The 18,367-nt window shown below is 46.9% G+C and overlaps 1 protein-coding gene and 1 long non-coding RNA gene across 2 annotated transcripts in view; both read right to left on the bottom strand.

Annotated features, from left to right (window-relative positions):
• The window catches only part of LOC147340181 (uncharacterized), a 274,415-nt gene that overhangs the window by 248,791 nt on the left and 7,257 nt on the right, over positions 1 to 18,367 (bottom strand). The window lies entirely within an intron of this gene.
• On the bottom strand, positions 16,831 to 17,547 carry LOC147340182 (V-type proton ATPase subunit F). The gene has a single exon (XM_086387048.1). It carries the CDS (start codon positions 17,463 to 17,465, stop codon positions 17,106 to 17,108), a length of 360 nt encoding a protein of 119 aa, XP_086243174.1. The 5' UTR covers positions 17,466 to 17,547; the 3' UTR covers positions 16,831 to 17,105.

Below are 18,367 nucleotides of genomic sequence, written 5' to 3'. Positions count from 1 at the left end.
GCCTTGAACTCGTCAGAGAGCTGAGGTCACAGGGCAACCAAGCCACTAAACACTGACCTTAGTGGAAAACGTACAACATGCAAGAGCAGATGGGTAATTTCATCAGAGAGAATAAAACTATAAGAATCAATAACTAATGAGAACCTCCTGAACAGCACAGGGAATTCTCCTTGATGCTCTGTGGTGACCTACATGTGAAGGAAATCCAAAAAAGAGGGGATGTATATATATGTATAGCTGATTCACTTTGCTCTACAGTAGAAACTAACACATTATAAAGTAACTATACTATGATAACAATTCTTTCTAAAAAAGAAAGAATTGTAATTTCCCTGGTGGTCCAGTGGTTAGGAATCTGCCTTGCAATTCAGAGGGCACGGGTTCAATCCCTGGTTGAGGAAGTAAGATCTCACATGCCGTGGAGCAACTCAGCCCATGCACCACAACTCCTGAAGCTCACACACCACAACTAGAGTCCGTGTGCCACAATGGAAGATCCCTCATGACTCAACCAAGACCTGACATAGCCAAAGAGAGAAAGAAAGAATCAAATGGAAATGCTAAAAATGAAAAACAAGACTGTGCCTTTCACGGCTCAGCAGATGACACAGCTAAGGAAAGAATCAGCAAATTCAAAGACAGGACAACGGAAATTACCCAAACGGAAACACAAAGAAAGAAAATTGTAGGAGGAAGAAACAGAACAGAGATCACAGGGCTGTGGGAGAACATGTCTAACAGAGAGAGAACAGGGTAGGAGAAATATTTGAAAACAATAATGGCTGAGATTTTTCCAAAATGAATGAAGTCTATTTCTCACCACAGCCTCTTCAACAATACATTTGGGGGCTATTTCAAACAGCAGTCACCAATAAAAAAAGCTCAGAAATGTGGAAAAACATGGCACTAAACTTTAGACCATGAAGAAGACACTGGTTTACAGTATAAGCACCAAAGAAAAAAAGCAGAGCATCACCACGTTCAGCCTCAGCTGGGAATGGGCGCACTGGATGACTCCAGTTTCTGACCCCTCTTGCATAAGCCCATGAATGACAGAGAATGTGCTGTATTAATTTTGAGGTTACAAATAAATTTTTAGTGAGTAGGCAAATTTGCAAATAGGGAATCCACAAATACAGATATTCCTCGATTTTCTAAAGTTCACTTTACTCCACTTCGCTTTTCCTACAGACCCATACTGCTGCTACTGCTAAGTCGCTTCAGTCGTGTCTGACTCTGTGCGACCCCATAGATGGCAGCCCACCAGGCTCCGCCATCCCTGGGATTCTCCAGGCAAGAACACTGGAGTGGGTTGCCATTTCCTTCTCCAATGTATGAAAGTGAAAAGTGAAAGTGAAATCGCTCAGTCGTGTCTGACTCTACCGACCCCATGGACTGCAGCCTACCACGCTCCTCCATCCATGGGATTTTCTAGGCAAGAGTACTGGAGTGGGGTGCCATTGCCTTCTCCACTACAGACCCATATTAGTACCTGTTTTCACTAACTAAGAAATTCGAAGAGGATTTTTGCTTTTAAAAAAAAGATGAAAAACACAGCGTTCAATGTTTGTTTTGCAGCAAGTTGTGATAGAGGCAGCAGGCACCCCAAGCAGTAAGAGTGGTCCTGCCAAGCTCCTTCCTGAGAACTACCCTCAGCATCTCAACATCAAAAAGTCGCCATGGATGTCACCTGTGTCTGTGAGCATCTGCGCTTTATTTATTGCCATTTATTTTGTGCACCTGTTAGCAAGATGTGTCCTAAGGTAATTGCTTCTTTGCTTTACACCCTTTTGGCTTATGAAAGTTTTCACAGAAACACTCTACTTTCAGATAGCAGGAGAAACCTGTGATGAGGAGCTACCATATTTGCATATGACTTGGAAGGCTAAAGAGAGGCCAAGAAGCCATAATTATTATTTCTCCAGCAACAGAGGGCAGACATAAAGCGAACCGAAAGTGGAAATTTTCACAGCAACCTCCAGGCACGTCTGAGGAACACCTCCCTTGGTCCTGCAACTGTACGCCCTGGGCTCTCTGACGCTCTAGAAGTTTGGAGGAATCTGAGAGCTGGTATCAGTTTTCCTGGACCTTGACTCTTCCAATTGTTTTGTAAGCACCTTATCTCCAGTATTGAATTCCTTCCTATTTGAAGTCCCAAGTGCTATTTTCCCAACCAAACCCAGACTAATACACATGCCCTAGGGGGGAAAAAATACAATTTGGAGGAAGACAGGAATAAATATTAAATGCCCAACTTTATAACAGTGGTCACAATTCAGGATTTGCCAGTTAAGGCGTGGGTGTGACCTAAATCAAACTCAAGGGCTTTGCAAGTCACTTTGGCCTCTTTATCACAGAGGGGCACGTGAGAACGAACTGCTTTGTCTTCAAAAGTCCTGTCCCATTTCCTATTTATATTTTCCAGGGTAAGCCCTTATCTTAGGCAAGGATTTGTGTGCAAGTGATTTCTGAAGGCAGTGCTTCCAGGGTAGACCAGTTAAGGGAGTGAGGAAAGCAGGACAAGAAAAGGAAAGCGGTGGAGTGTAAATTACGCTTTAGTCTTTCTCCAGGCCAGGGAGCTGGGCTTGCAGACTTGCCGCACAGTGAGTCACTGGCCAAGTGCCATCCTAGTTCCCGGGGTGGGGATGGAGTGGCTCCGGTAGCCCCAGGGCAGACCTCCGAAGAGTGTTGCACGTGCTGGCTGTTAGCAGCAAAAGCACAGAGTTCAGAGTAGAGGCACCCAGAAATTGGGAAAAGGATTTAAACAGGGTGGTGTGAAACACACACACTTTCTTTCCTAAAATGCTGAAGAGGCAGGATTATTAGGGTGACTAAGCCCCAAGACTTGAAAGCCATTCTGACTGGGATTTAAGTCACAGCTGTGGCAGACACAGAGCTGACACCTGATACCGGTTAATACAGAAGCTCTGATGGTCAGCTGAGCCCATGGCTGCCCAGAATAAAAGCTGTATTTCCCAGCCTCCCTAAAAGCCATGTGGGGGGACGTGTCTTTAAAAGGAAGGACCACGGACTTCCCTGGTGATCCAGTGGTTAAGAATCTACCTGCCACATGTCAAGAAGCAAATAAGTCCACGTGCCACAACTCCCGAGCTCGCACTCTAGAGCCCGCTGGCTGCAACTACTGAAGCCCGAGTGCCCTAGAGCCCGTGTTCTGCGACAGGAGAAGCCCCCGCTTGCCACAACTAGTGAAAGCCCTGCGAAGCCAAAAATAAATACATAAATAGAGAATAAAAGGGAGGGAGGCCCTTCTTTAAGCCTCCTCCTTCCTACTGCCTGAAGTGTGGTCCTCAATGCTAGAGTACGTGCAGCCACCTTGAACCAAGAGGTGGAGATAGGGTTGCCAGATGAAGCAAAAATAAACTATTTTCATTTGTTAAATTTTTAATTAAAAATGTTTAATTTAATTGTGCTACTTAATTATTTAATATGGCACAGGACATACTTACACTAAAAAAATTATTGTCTATCTGAAATTCCAATTGAACTGGTCCCCTGTATTTTACCCGGCAATCCAAGGCAGAAGAGATCATATGTTGGCAATGATGAAACAAGACAGAAGGAACCTAGATGACAGATGATTATGGAGCTGCTGTACCAGAGTTAGACTTCTTACTGCCCGTTGTTGTTTTCAAATAATTTGATTTGTTTATTTTTGGCTGCACTGGTTCTTCTTTGCTGTGCGTGGGCTTTCTCTAGTTGTGGCGAGCGGGGGCAACCCTATGTCCACCTCTTGGTTCAAGGTAGCTGCACATGCTCTAGCATTGAGTACCACGCTTCAGGCAGTAGGAAGGAGGAGGCTTAAAGAAGGGTCTCCCTTCCTTTTATTCTCTTGTGGTGTGCAAGCTTCTCACTTCCGTGGCTTCTCTTGCTGTGGAACACAGGCTCTAGGCACTCAGGCTTCAGTAGTTGTGGCACTCAGGCTTAGCTGTTCCATGGCACGTGGAATCTTCTCAGACCAGGGATCGAACCTGTGTCCTCTGCATTGGCAGATACAGTCTTATCCACTGTACCACCAAGGAAGTCCCCCATCTTTGTTTTTCTAAGAAAGAATAACTTTCTTCTTTAAGTCAGTCTCTGGCAGCTGAATCCAGTCTAATAACACTGGATGAAGTAAACTTGTTGGGTGACCTTGGAAAAATTACCTAACCTCAAGATTGACATCCTCTAAATGGGGGTGATGACCATAATCTACAGAGAAGAGGGCTGATGTAAAGATGAAATGTGTTTCAAGTGGCTAGATATAGCAGGCAGGGTTCAATAATTGTTAGCTGTTACTGATGCAGTGGGGTCCTCCTCTTACCAATGATCTCCAACACATTGTCCCTCCCCAAACAATAGCACTGCACAGCGTCCGGGTTTACAGCCTCACCCTTCAAGACCACCTCCTATCTCCTCTGAAGGTCTAACACCTCCTGATTTATAGAACCACTCTTCAGCAGCGAGCCCATCCTTAGGGTCCAACTCCTGAATCTATTTCTCTCAGTCAGTTTTGTAGGGATTAAAAAAAAAAAAAAGAAACTGGGACTGACCATGCAATGACAAAGTCTCCAACAGATAAAGACTCTATCTTTGCTCAGAATTAGACACAAGAGGAAAATTGCTGGTGTGTTCCCACCTTCCGTCTAAATTTAGAAATCTGAAAACATTGTTCATTGTTCCAGATATTTGGTGCCTTCCTTGTGGGCCTGGAGGTGGAGAATTAAATCTCGACACTTCCCTGCATGAGAAGAGTGTATGGAACATTAGACAGAGATCCCTAGGGACACGTGTATTCACAGGACAAGATTTTTCCTGCAAAGAGAAACAGCTGAACCAGTGTAGGCTCGCGGGCCTTGCAGTCACTCGCTCAGTCCCTCCGGGTGCCTGCAGGTGTCTGTTTCCAATATTTGAACCCATCCCAGGCACAGGTCCGTTTGAAGTGAAGTGAATTCTGTCCCAAAGGCAAGTGGAGAGCCCACCCAGGTCTGACAACTTGTAGATTTCCTCCTGTCAGCGTATTCTAATGGCCTTATTAGCAATTCTATTGTATTTAATTTGCACCCAGGGTAATTCACTGTCAGCCAGAAGAGCCATCAGCATGAAAAATGGCACCAAAATTAAAAACCAATAGTCAAATTTCAGTTGGAATGAGCTCTCCTGGCATAATGATGAAGCGGGATGAACTGGAGTCGGTGGGTCCAACCAACGGGGTGCAAACATGTTAGTTACTAACATGTGGCCTGGAGTTTGAGCCAGGCCTATCTGCATCATGGGAAACAAGCAGCCAAATTAGAAAATCAAGAAGGAAAAATGTGTTGGTCCAATCAAACTGTCAAGCCAAGTGGCTGTTTGCCATCTCCTAGCCCACTGTGGCGGTTTTAAAGCATGTCCCTGAATTCTTTCACAGTCCTCTCATCAAAGGGCGGAGGAGTCTAATCCCTTCCCTGGGGGTTAGAAAAGCCAATGTGGACTGGCTTTTCAGATTTACATGGGACGAATAGAATGTGGCAGAAGTGATGCTGTGTGATTTACAACAATAGATCATAATAGATGATACAGCTTCTGTCTGGTGCTCTTTCTTGGAAGCCCTGGGCTGATGTGTAAGAAATCCCGTTGTTCTAAGCTGCCATGTTGGAAAGACCACGTGGAGAGGCCACTCTGATAGGGTGACCCAGAGAGCCCCAACTGAATCTCCAGGGAATGTCCTAGAGAGGCAGGGACAATGACCCCACGGTGGCAACCTCAGAGGGCCAGCAAAGACAGTGTGCTACGGAGGCTGGTGAGGGTGGGGGCAGGTGCTGGCCATTCCCCACACCTACTAGAGCATTCTTGGCTATGATTCTTATTCCTTTCTCTCAAGTCGGTGGACCACCCCACACCTTCCAGAAATCCCTTTCCTACTGAACTTGGGTAACATCAGTTTCAGTTGCTTAAAACCAAGAAGCGTGACTCAAAGCATCCTCATCCTACCTGAGCCCAGTGTATGGGTCTAAAATTAGCAAGAGGCACTGACATGCTCCCGGTCTCACAAGGGAGGGCACCAAAGTTACAGGAATTCAAGACCACAGTGAGTTGTGTCCATGTCCGTTCAGCCCACGGGCTTTGGCATGGAAACTAACCAGAGGTCACCTTTGCACTGTATTACAAGGTCATACAGTATTACATGAATAATCCAGTATAAAAATATATATTCTAGCTAAACCTTCCAATGAACAGACACACCACATACACACACATATATATATATATTCCTTTGGGGCAGAGATTAAAGGCCATAGCAGCTTAGTGCCATAGTCCCTTGGACTTCAAGATCAAAACAGTCCATCCTAAAGGAAATCAACCCTGAATATTCATTGGAAGGACTGATGATGAAGCTGAAGCTTCAATACTTTGGCCACCTGATGGGAAGAGCCGACTCATTGGAAAAGACCCTGATGCTGGGAAAGATTAAAGGCAGGAGAAGGGGACGACAGAGAATGAGATGGTTGGATGGCATCACCGACTCAATGGACATGAGTTTGAGGAAGCTCCAGGAGATGGTGAAGGACAGGGAAGCCTAGTGTGCTGCAGTCCATAGGGTCACAAAGAGTCAGACACGACTGAGTGACTGAACAGCAACAAGCTTACTGCTTGTTAGGCAGGTGCCTAAGATAGCCTATTATACATCTCAGGAGCCACCGTCACTTTTGCCACCCACAAGTCCCCTCGGTCTCACCATTTTGGGCATCCAGGCCCGACTTTCAAATGGTAATCCCTGAGTTTCTTCCCCTGGGGGCTTCAACTGATGACCAATGCTGCTCTGCCTGCCCCCAGGCAGACTAGGGCTGCAAATCAGTGCCCCCCACAAACAGCCCCCAGTGAATGACTGGTGCAAGTTAGTGGATGAATTCCCTGGCTTCCTCACCTCCTATCTTCACACAGTCATCCCTCTGTGTATGTGTCTGTCCTATGGATACTGGTCAGATTGGATCAGGGCTCATCATGACGACCTCATTTTACTTTAATCACCTTGTTAAAGATCCTATCTCCAGATGCGGTCACATTCGGAGGTCCTGGGGGTTAGGACTTCAATCTATGAATTTGTGGAGGGGCACAATTCAGCCCATTACGGTTCCCCACAGAGGTGCCTGGCTGGCTGGGGCATTCTTTATTAACTGTCTTCCCGCATCCCGGCGTGCCCCTGCTGGTGCTTCCTGCCTTTGAATCTTGGTCTCAGGCTTGCTTCTGAGAGATCCCAAACAGAACAAGGGTACAGCCACTCCCTTCCTCTTGCCCTCAGCCACTGAAGCTGTCACTATGGATGGGATCCAGCACCGGATCCTTGTCAGAGCAAGTCCGAAGCCCCCCATGGCATCCCCCCTGAGGTGGGAGTGAGCGCCACCCAGCTGGGGAAGCTCAGGGGCTTATACTCTGTGGTGGAGAATTCCCTTCATCCGATTGGTTCCCCTAGCAGCGTTGCTGTTCATTCCTTGGCTATGATTGGCTGCATGTAAATTAGCTAAGCCTAAACCATTGATCTTAGTTGTGATTAGGGCACCCTGCACTACCCATCGGGCTGGGCTGGCTGTAGGCTTGGTATGGATATGCAAATTAGGCAATTCTAATTTGTTGGTACCGATAAGATGTGGGACTAACGCAGTCCTCCTGTGTAGCATTGATAAGGTACTGGGAATCAGAGTCACAGTTCATAGGCTTACACACTCCATAGAGACCATCCCAGCACAAGCAGGAACCCGGACACACTGGTTGTGAAACGGTGATGGAGTCAAGACATCTAGGGGCCTGGTGGCCTTTCCTCACCCCAGCCTGCCAGTGTGACCCTGCCGATACAACCATGAGACTTTGTTCCACAATACCACCACCTCACAACTGTGCCAAATGATACAGCTTACAAAATGCCGCTTCATACAGCAAGTCCTGCATGACAAGCCTGCAAAGAGGAGGGGGTCATCATCCCCTCGATCTATTTCTATTTTACTCCTGAGGGTCAGAAAGTTTGCCTATGGCCGCATTGCTGAGGGCTATGCAACTGGAACTAGGGCCCGAGGCTCCGGCCTCTGCATCTGGTCCTCTCCCAGGAATCACTGCATCTTGCTGCGGCAGACATTCAGCTGGCAACGCTGGGGCAGCCGGGGCCTCGGGTGTCTCTGCCAGATGCCCTGGGGTGGGGGGAGCAGCCTGGGCGAGGTGGGTGGAGAGAGGCCAGATTCTCACAGGTTTTGGAGCCTCGCTCACACACCCGCCTGATTCCATCTCTCCCCAACTCCGATGTGGTTTTCAGCTTGTGGCTTTTTCTCAAATCCCGACCTTGGCTCCTAGAGGCCCAGCTGTTTTCAATTGCTGGCGTTGGGGGGTGGGGGCAGGCAGGAAAGGTCCTATTCACACCAAATCTCAAGTGTAGCAACAGAATGGCAGGCCCTCGTGTAGCGGAGCGCACTTTGGTACCTCAGATGGATTTATTCAAAGTTCATAATTACCCTGAAATCTTGTAAAATGAAAACATGATTGAAGAATTAAACCTGGTAAACAAATTAGTCAGAAAGAAAACCTCCGCATAGCAAATGACAAAAATCCCAAGATCCAACCCTGCGAGTGAGCGAGCCTGTGCTATAATTGGCAGCCGGGGCTGCAGACAGACCCCGAGCACTGGTTTAAAGGCAGGACTGGAGAAGCGGTCAGCCCCTTGGGCTAGGGTAGGTTGGGCCCCTGGGGGCATGCGGTCAGGGCCTGTGGAGGGATGGGGCCGGTGTTGGGGGTGGGGGGGACCTGCTGTCAGCTGCAGCTGCATGGGAAATGGTAACTGCTGCTGGGCTCCACTGGCAGAGGCTGGAGGGAAGGCAGCTGGGGGGAGGCTTGGCTGCAGCCTCAGGCCCCAAGGCTCTGTCTGTGAGTGAGTTCGGGGAGGGGCGGTTTCTCATGCTTGAAAGGAGCTGTTTCCATTTTCTATGCCCTACCCCCGCCCCATCTCTCATCACAGAACCACCGGGAATTGGGGCAGGGGTGCTGGTTCAAACAGGATACATTTTCTTTGTCTCTCTCTGAATCAGATTTATTTCTCAGGAACTGATGACCTCCAGTTTGGGGTTTTCTCTAGACAAGGAGGGGTGTCCTGATTACTACTGCTGTGTGACAAACCATCCCCAGACAGTGGCACAGAGCAGCCATTTTATTATCTTCCGATTCTGTGGGTCAGGAACTCAGGGGACAGTGGGGACAGCTTGTCTCTGCTCCATCATTTCTGGGGCCTCAGCAGGGAAGCTGGATAGATGGGGCTGGAATTATCTGGAGGCAGTGGGTGCTGGCTGTCAGCTGTCTCAGCTAGAGCTATTGGGCAGAATACCTAGGTGGGACCTCTCCATATGGTCTGGGCTTCCTCCCAGCATGGCAGCCTCAGGGCAGTCAGTCAGTCCACATGGCAGCTCAGGGCTCCCAAAGCAAATGGTTCCACAAAAAAGGCAGACACCACATCGCCTTTTCTGATGCACCATTGGAGGTCATGTCACATTCTTTTGGTTACAAGTGAGTCACAAGCCCACCCAGGTTCAAGGTGAGAGGCAGTGACACCACCTTTCCATGGGAGGTGTGTCAAAGACCTTGTGGCCACGTCATAAAACTAGGACAAGGGGTTCCTACTGGTCCTGCTCTTCTTGGCAAGACTGTATCACATGCCAGGAACAGCAGATCCTTTTTCTTACGTGCAGACCCCTGGTCCCCCTCTTCCTACCTGTCGTGGGTTGACTGCCGGCATCCAAAAAGCTATGTCCATGTCTTAACCCCTGGAACCAGGGAATGCGAGCTTATTTGGAAAAAAGGGTGCTTGCTGATGTATTTCAAGTAAGGATCTTGAGGTGAGATCTTGAATTATCCACATGGACCCTGGACCCAGTGACAAGTGTACTGGTAAAAGAAATACAGAGAAGACATAGGAAGAGGAAAGGAGGCTATGTGAAGACAGAGGCAGAGATGGAGTGATGTAGCTACAAGCCAAGGGACGCTTGGGGCCACCAGAAGTGGGAAGAGGCAAGGAAGCATTCTGCCCTAAAGCCTCTGGAGGGAGTGCAGCCTAGCCAACACCTTGATTTCAAACTGCTGGCCTCTAGGACTGTGAGCGAATCTATTTCTATTGTTGTAAACCACCCAGTCTGTGGTCATTTGTTATAATAGCCCTGGGAAACTAATATACCATCCACGGGACCTTGGCCAAGTGGCCTTACTTCATTGAGTCTCACTCAAATGGGGATAAAAATAGTGTCTGCCTCCTAGGGTTGTTGGGCAGATTTGTGAGAAGACCTGTGTAAAGTGCTTCGCCCAGCACCTGGCACTATTCTCACATTGCTATTGTTGACAGGGTCATGTAGAAGCAGGAGAGGCTTATTTTTTTAGGGGAAGATCAGAAAGACAATGGAGTGTAACACAAAGGTAAGTGCTGCCTGCCACTGTCCCTTCACACATCACCTGCCTCCTGCCCAGACTTGGGACCCTTTAGGTGAGTTTTCCCGTGACCTAGGACCCACTCTTCAAGACGGAATTGTCCTGCTGCTCTGGCTGCGTCTCCTCTGCCTTGCCTTTCTCTAAGGCTGCTTCTCTGTGCCCTGGCCCCATATTCACTGACGTGGGGACTGTGGCCTGGCATTCTCTTGGCCGCAGAGATGTCTGCACCTTCTGAAGTCCCCATGCGGACCAGAACGTTTTCTAGGATGAGAGCTTTGCTTTGCCCTTTAAATTACCATTCCCACATGAATCAAATAAGATTAACCATGAGTTGGAGATTATCTGAGCTGGGGGTGATGAGATCATTATTCTTGCTACTTTTGTGTCTGTTTGAAATTGTCCGTAATAAAGCTGCAAAATATATAAATATATGTGTGGGTATACATACACATATACACATATTACATACATATGGGCTGCCCGAGTGGCTCAGTGATAAAGAATCCGCCTGCCAAGCAGGAGACGTGGGTTTGATCCCTGGATTGGGAATATCCCCTGGAAAAGGAAATGACAACCCACTCCAGTATTCTTGCCTGGGGAATCCCATGGAGAGAGGAGCCTGGGGGGCTACAATCCATGAGGTTGCAGGAGTCAGACACGACTGAGCGACTAAATGACAATATACATACACACACACACACACGTGTGCGCGCGTGTGTGTATATGTGTGTGTGAGCTGTGGCAGATTGGGTTTCCCAGGAAGCAGACTCTGAGATGCAGTTTAAGACACAGGATGCTTATCAGGGAGAGCCTGCTGCACCAATCCCTGTGGAAGGGCAGGAGGAGAGCAGGATTGAGCAGAGGGAGCGCTGGAGCCAGCCCTGCATTCAGAGTTGTACTAGCTTCCTATTACTGCTGGAGCAAATTCTCGCAGACTTGCTGCCTTCCACCACCACACGTTTATTCTCTTAGAATTCAAGAGATCAGAAATCCAAAATCAAGGTGTCAACCAGACTGCATTCCTTCTGGAGGCATCAGGGGAGCATTTGTTTCTTTGCTTTTTCCAGCTTCCAGAGGCCATCGGCAGACATCCCTTGGCCCTGGGCGCAAGCTTCAACCTCAGAGTCAGCAGGCACATCACTCTGACCCCTGCTTCCATCATCACATCTCCTTCTGTGACCCTGATCCTCTGCCATCCTCTTAGAAGCCCCCCATTGGTTCTACCTGGATAACCTCTCCACTTCCAGATCCTTAATCATATCTGCACAGTCCCTTTTGCCATGTGAGGTGACACACACAGATTCCTGGAACTAGGGCATGGACACCTTGAGGGGCTGTGGGGCATCATTCAGCCTTCCACTGAGTTGTCCAGAGGTGGGCCTAGATGCCTAGGCCTTTATACCCCCACATTAAAAGGTCACTGGAAGGGCATGACTTTGACCAAGGCACTCTGTAGCTGAGGCTGCCCCTGAAGGTCCTTATAGCCAGAGGGGGCCCCTGAAAATACCCTAGAAACCAGGGCAGCAAGTGCTTTCTTTTTTTTTTTCGAATATATTTATTTTAATTATTACTCATTTGGCTGCACCAGGTCTTAGTTGCAGTACATGGGATCTTTGACCTTTGTTGCAGCATGGTGGGATCAAGTTCCCTGACCAGGGATCGAACCCAGGCCCCCTGCATTGGGAGCATGGAGTCTTAGCCACTGGACCACCAGGAAAGTCCCAAGTGCTTTCTTAAAGGTAACCTGGGCAGTGTATTATGGCATCCCCAACTGTGCTCCAGCCCAAATCCTAGCACAGAAATGGACATCAAGGAGTCTCATAACCTTGACTTTACATTCTTGCATTGCCACCTAGACGCTCACCCACAGAGGGATGCCCAGAAACAGATCATAATGATAGTGATGTCCACTGACTGAGCACGTACTATCTGCCAGGCCCTGCATGCTAAGCCTGAGACTCATATGACCTCACTGAGTGGCCACCCCTGCCCAGTTACACTTCCCATTTGTTTGAACAGAGAAGGAAACTGAGGCTAAGGATGTCAAACTCCTTTGTCAGCGGTCACCCAGCCCCAGGAAAGGCGGATCCAAACCCATGTCCTCCTAGCTGACCAGCACCATGACATAGTCCAGCTGAAATGATGCAGCCCATAGCTGAGTGAACTGGACACAGAGACCGAAGGGTGCGCTCAGCTGTCACCAACCCTTGCCATGTAAGTCTGGGTGTATCCTCACTTGTTGTTTAGTTGCTCAGTCATATCTGACTCTTTGTGACCCCATGGACTGTTGCCCACTAGGCTTCTCTGTCTGTGGGACTTTCCCAGCAAGAATACTGGAGTGGGTTGCCATGTCCTCTTCCAGGGGATCTTCCTGACCCAGGGATCAAACCCACGTCTCCTGCAGTGGCAGGCAGATTCTTTACCACTGAGCCACCTGGGAAGTCCAGGCCCTCACTTGAACCTGCCACAATCCTTCCGTGGAGTGGGGAGGGTCCTTATCCTCCACACGTCCCCAGCTGGTGGGAAGAGCAGTACCCAAGTGTCTTTAAAGGAGATTCTTATGTATTTCTGGAGGGAATGGAAAATGGTTCAGCCTTTGTGTAAAACAGGATGATGGTTTTCAACAAGTTACACATAGAATTGCACTGTGACCCAGAAATTCCACTTCTAGGTACAGACCCCAAAGAACTGCAAGCAGAGATTCAAACAGATAATTGCTCACCCATGTTCAAAGCAGCATTACTCACAATAACCAAAAAGTGGAGGTGACCGAGAGGTCCATAGCAAAATATGGTCTATCCATGGAATATCATTCAGCCTTAAAAAGGAATGAAATTTGGACATAGGCTACAACACGGATGAACCATGAAGACATTAGGTTAAGTGAAAGAAGCCAGACACAAAAAGACAAACATCCGTCCCTTTACCCCTGAGTCTGTGTCATGTGGACCACAGCAAGATGGAGCCCAGATTACCCCAGGGTGGGCCTGGGTCTGATCTGCTTTTGACTCCATCCACATTGGCATCCTCCTTGGCCCCAGGTAGGCTCAAGATCTCTCCAGCACAGTGGTATAGGCATAATAGGTGATTGGAGAAATGTATACAAATTGTAATGGGTACTATATGCAACATTCATAGTCTAGCTCTTTGCCTGGGCGTTTTCCCTGGCTTCTGGGCAGGCTATGAAGACCAAGGAGTTACCACCCTAAAGGAGCAGCCCTTAACTAATGACTGATGGGATTGAAGAATTAATAGCCCAGCTCCATCACCCCTCGGGTAAATTCTACACTCATTCCCAGACGACCTGGCAGGATTGAGTCTATTTCTCATCTGCTTATTCACCCTCTCTCTACTATTTGTTCCCCTTCCCTGTCTCATTCCCTCCTGTGCCCTTACTGATGTCTCTGTGGATCACCTCCCAAATAAACTCCTTGCACTGTGTCTGCTTCTCTGTGTGTGTCCTGGTTGTGTGTTTTGTGTCATTTTGAATGAGGTCAGGTTTGTGCAAGTTTTGATAAATAAAAACATAAAAGTGAAAAAAAATCAACCCAAACTAGGACAAAACACAGCACAGAGAATATATGAGACTTGGTCAGGTGAAATCTCGGAAACCAGAGATCTTTTTGTTGCTGACATGTGAAACCTGGGCAGAGACCACATCTCCAATTGCCATGGGAAAAGGGGTGGGCATTTCTTCTCTTTCACTCTGTCTCTCCCCTTTCTCTCTTCATTTCTGACTGCTCCCTCTGGCACATGCCACAATACAACATCCACTCATTCCCCGAATTACTATAATTCTCTGCTCTTCCAAGCCTCCATTCCTTTCCACAAGTTATATCCTTTGCTAGAATGACCTTTCCTGCTTTGTCCAACCTGGAAGACTCCTATTCAGTCTTCAAAAACCCAGTTCTGTCATTCTTTGAGAAGGCTTTTCTTGACCCCTCGCATCATCTCTGTGCTTCTTCCCTTGGTGTTATAATTGAATGTGTTTACTGCCTCTAACAGGACATCCCCCCGCCCCCACACACACACTCATACACATACACAGTGAGGTCCTTAAACGAAGAGCCTGCTAGACTCCTAGCAGCTGGGACCAATAATGCTTAACACTTTTAGAAACTCAATACTGAAATTTAGTATTGCTTAGTCCCTTTTAGTCCTGCATAATAATTTTGCAAAGTCTGTATTAAAAAGATGACCCCTTTAAAACCTAAGTCAAGAATAAAATACCTAGGAGTAAACCTACCTAAGGAGGCAAAAGACATGTACTCTGAAAACTATAGGAAATTGATGAAAGAAACCTAAGCTGACACAAACAGATGGTAAGATATACTATGTTCTTGGATTGGAAGAATCAGTATTGTCAAAATTGACTATACTACCCAAGGCAATCTACAGATTCAATACAATTCCTATCAAACTACCAATGGCATTTTTCACAGAGCTAGAAAAAAAATTTTTTTAATTTGTAGGGAAACACAAAAGACTCTGAAGAGCCAAAGCAATCCTAAGAAAGAAAAACGGAGTTGGAAGAATCAGGCTCCATGACTTAAGACTATACTACAAAGCTACAGTCATCAAAACAATATGGTACTGGCACAAAAACAGAAATATAAATCAATGAAATAGGATAGAAAGCCCAGAAATAAGCCCATGCACCTACAGTCAATTAATCTATGACAAAGGAGGCAAGAATATAAAATGGAGAAAAGACTATAAATGGTTCTGGGAAAAGTGGACAGCTACATGTAAAATAATAAAATTAGATCATTCTCAAATACCGTACGCAAAAATAAACTCAAAATGGATTAAAGACCTAAATGTAAGGTTGGATACTATACAATTCTTAGAGGAAAACATAGGCAGAACACTTTTTGACATAAACCACAGCAAGATCTTTTTGAACACACCTTCTAGAGTAATGAAAATAAAAACAAAAATAAACAAATGGAACCTAATTAAGTTTAAAAGCTTTTGCACAGCAAAGGAAACCATAAACAAAACAAAAAGACAACCCACACTTTTAGGGAGAAAATATTTGCAAATTAAGCAACCAGCAAGGGATTAATCTCTAAAATATACCAACAGCTCATGCAGCTCTATATCAAAAACAACCCAATCAAACAAATGGCAGATCTAAATAGACATTTTTTTCCAAATAAGACATATAGAAGGCCAAAAAGCATATGAAAAGATGCTCAACATCACTAATGATGTTGAAATGAAATGCAAAACAAAACCACACTAAGTATTACCTCACATTGGTCAGAATGGCCATCATCAAAAAGTCTACAAAACATAAATGTGGGGAGGGCATGGAGAAAAGGGAATCCCCCTACACTGTTGGTAGGAATGTAAATTGGTACAACCACTATGGAGAATGGTATGGAAGTTCCTTAAAAACTAAAAATAGAGCTACCATATGATCCAGTAATCCCACTTCTGGGCATATATCCAGAGAAAACCATAATTCAAAAAATTACATGAACCCCAATGTTCCTTGCAGCACTATTTGCAATATCCAGGACACAGAAGCAACCCAAATGTCCATCGATAGATGAAAGGATAAAGAAGATGTGATACATATATATAGTGGAATATTATTCAGCAACAAAAAAGAGCAAGATATTGCCATTTGCAGCAGTGTGGATGAACCTAGATTATTACTAAGTGAAGTCAGACAAAGACAAATATGATATCACTTATATGCTGAATCTAAAAAATAAATGATACAAATGAACTTATTTACAAAACAGAAATAGATTCACAGACTTCAAAAACAAACTTATGGTTACCAAAGGGGAAAGTTGAGGAGGAAGTATAAATTAGGAACTTAGGATTAACATATATACACTACTATAATAAAAAATAATCAACAGGGACCTATTATATAGCACAGTGAACTCTACTAAATACTCTGCAATAACCTATAAGGGAAAAGAATCTGAAAAAGAATGGATACATGGATATGTATAACTGAATCACTTAGGTGTACACATGACACCAACACAACATTGTAAATCAAGTATACGCCAATATAAAATAAAAATTAAATTGAATTAAATAAAAAATCTAAGTCAGATGATGTCACTCTGCTCAAAGCCTTACAGTGACTCCCCATTTTACTCGAAGTAAAAGCCAAGGCACTGACAGTGATCTCCTGGATACCACAGGGTACAAGAATCTGCCCCACCTCTTGCACCTCTGCTCATATCTCGTTTTCTCCCCCTCCCTCTGCCCTAGCCACCCTGGCCTCCTTGGTGCTCCTGGAATGTCCCAGGCCATCCTGCCTTAGGACCTTTGCACTGACTGTTTTCTCTGGCTGAAACACTCTTCATCCAGATAACTGTCTGGCCTACTCCTTCACCTCCTTTGAGCCTTTGCTCCAATGGCACCTTCTTTTTCTTTTTTTTTGGAGAGAAGCAAGAATGTTATTTTAATTTAACATCAACAATGACAGCACAGGGAAGAGGCAGTGGAGAGAAGACACTCAGGTTTCCTGTATCCCAACCAGCCTTAATTTTAATGGCAGAGCCCCAGCAACTGGAAGCACCCCAGCTCTGGTGCCTCTCAGTAGAATGGGAAGGGGCAGGGAATTGGAACTCAGAGGCTAAGATCTTAGAGAAGGGCTGATGGCAAGCCCAGGGAGAGGCCGCAAGGCGGAGGGGAGTCCTCTAGCGCAGGTCTTCAGCCGTGAACATGCCCCTGGCCCTGCGCAGGATGGAGTCCTTGGCAGCATCATACGGGTGCTCCTTGGACGGGATCTCCAGTACAGCGGGAATGGAGCGCTGGTGGGCGTCAAGGGCGTGCCGCACCATCTCTGCAATGTACTGGTTGATAAGGATGATGCCGATGTCATCCCGGTTTAGAAACTGCCGGAAAGTGTCTTCGATCTCATTGATGGTAGTATCCTTCTCCACCACCAGGAAATTAGGGTGGCGGTTCTTGTTAAGCTCCCCTATGCCGCCCAGCAGGAAGCCAGTCACAGTGTCCTCGTCTCCGATCACCGCAATTAGCTTCCCCCTCCCCGCCATCCTCACAGACCACCCGAGATCCTCAGCGACCGCCGGGTGTCACCGAAGCCCCGCCTTCGCAGCGCACCGCCTTTTCGGCCGCCCAATGGCACCTTCTTGATGAGGCCTCCCTGACCACCCTATTCAATGCAGCCACCACCCACATCTCATCCTCCCAACTCTCCTTTTCTTCTCTCCTTTTACATTTTCCTTGGCATTTCTCTTTTAAAGAAATGCAATCATTTCTCCTGTAGTATGTTCATTGTCTTGCCCCATTCCTAGAATGCAAAATCCATGAGGGGATGGAGTCTTCTGTCCATTTTGTTCACCGATACATCCCCAGCACCTAGGCCAGCTCCTAGCACCTGGCAACCGCTCACAAAATATTTGTTGAATAAAGGAGCCTAGGTTATAGATCTCTCTTGGATTCAAAAAAGGAGTCTGGCCCTCCTGGAGGTAAAAGCATAAAAGCAGCCAGAGCCCCCAATTTGTTTGCCCCCCAGGGAAGCTCTGGGCAGGGATCTCCCTCCTTCCTAGAGATTCTCCCAGCAATGCTTCTCCATGTCTCCTACGACAGCTTTCCTTTAATGAGGAAGTTCTTCCCTCACAGAAACCCAGCTGCACTGCATACCCTCAACTCCCCAAGCAGGGCTGAGACCTGGTGACAGGATGAGGGTCCCAGGAGCAGGCCAGTGGAAGCCCCCGTGGCCTGTGTTGGTAGCAGGGAAACCTGGCCATGGTGGCCTATCCTGATACGTACCCCAAAGGCTAGGAGAGGCCTCGCCACATCAGCACACACCTCCCTTAGAGTTTTGGGGCCTGCTGAGGAGGAGGCCATGGGTGACTGCTGCTAAGTCGCTTCAGTCATGTCCGACTCTGTGCGACCCCATAGACAGCAGCCCACCAGGCTCCCCCGTCCCTGG

Source organism: Bos grunniens, chromosome X, assembly GCF_055505025.1.
Source record: "Bos grunniens cultivar Pamir isolate PY7600 chromosome X, Bosgru_T2T1.0, whole genome shotgun sequence".
NCBI lineage: Eukaryota > Metazoa > Chordata > Mammalia > Artiodactyla > Bovidae > Bos > Bos grunniens.
This window is presented reverse-complemented; position numbering and strand designations above follow the sequence as displayed.

What these genes read in the sequence shown, in the direction of transcription:
- LOC147340182 (XM_086387048.1), bottom strand. Translation starts at nt 17,465, where the DNA reads ATGGCGGGGAGGGGGAAGCTAATTGCGGTGATCGGAGACGAGGACACT.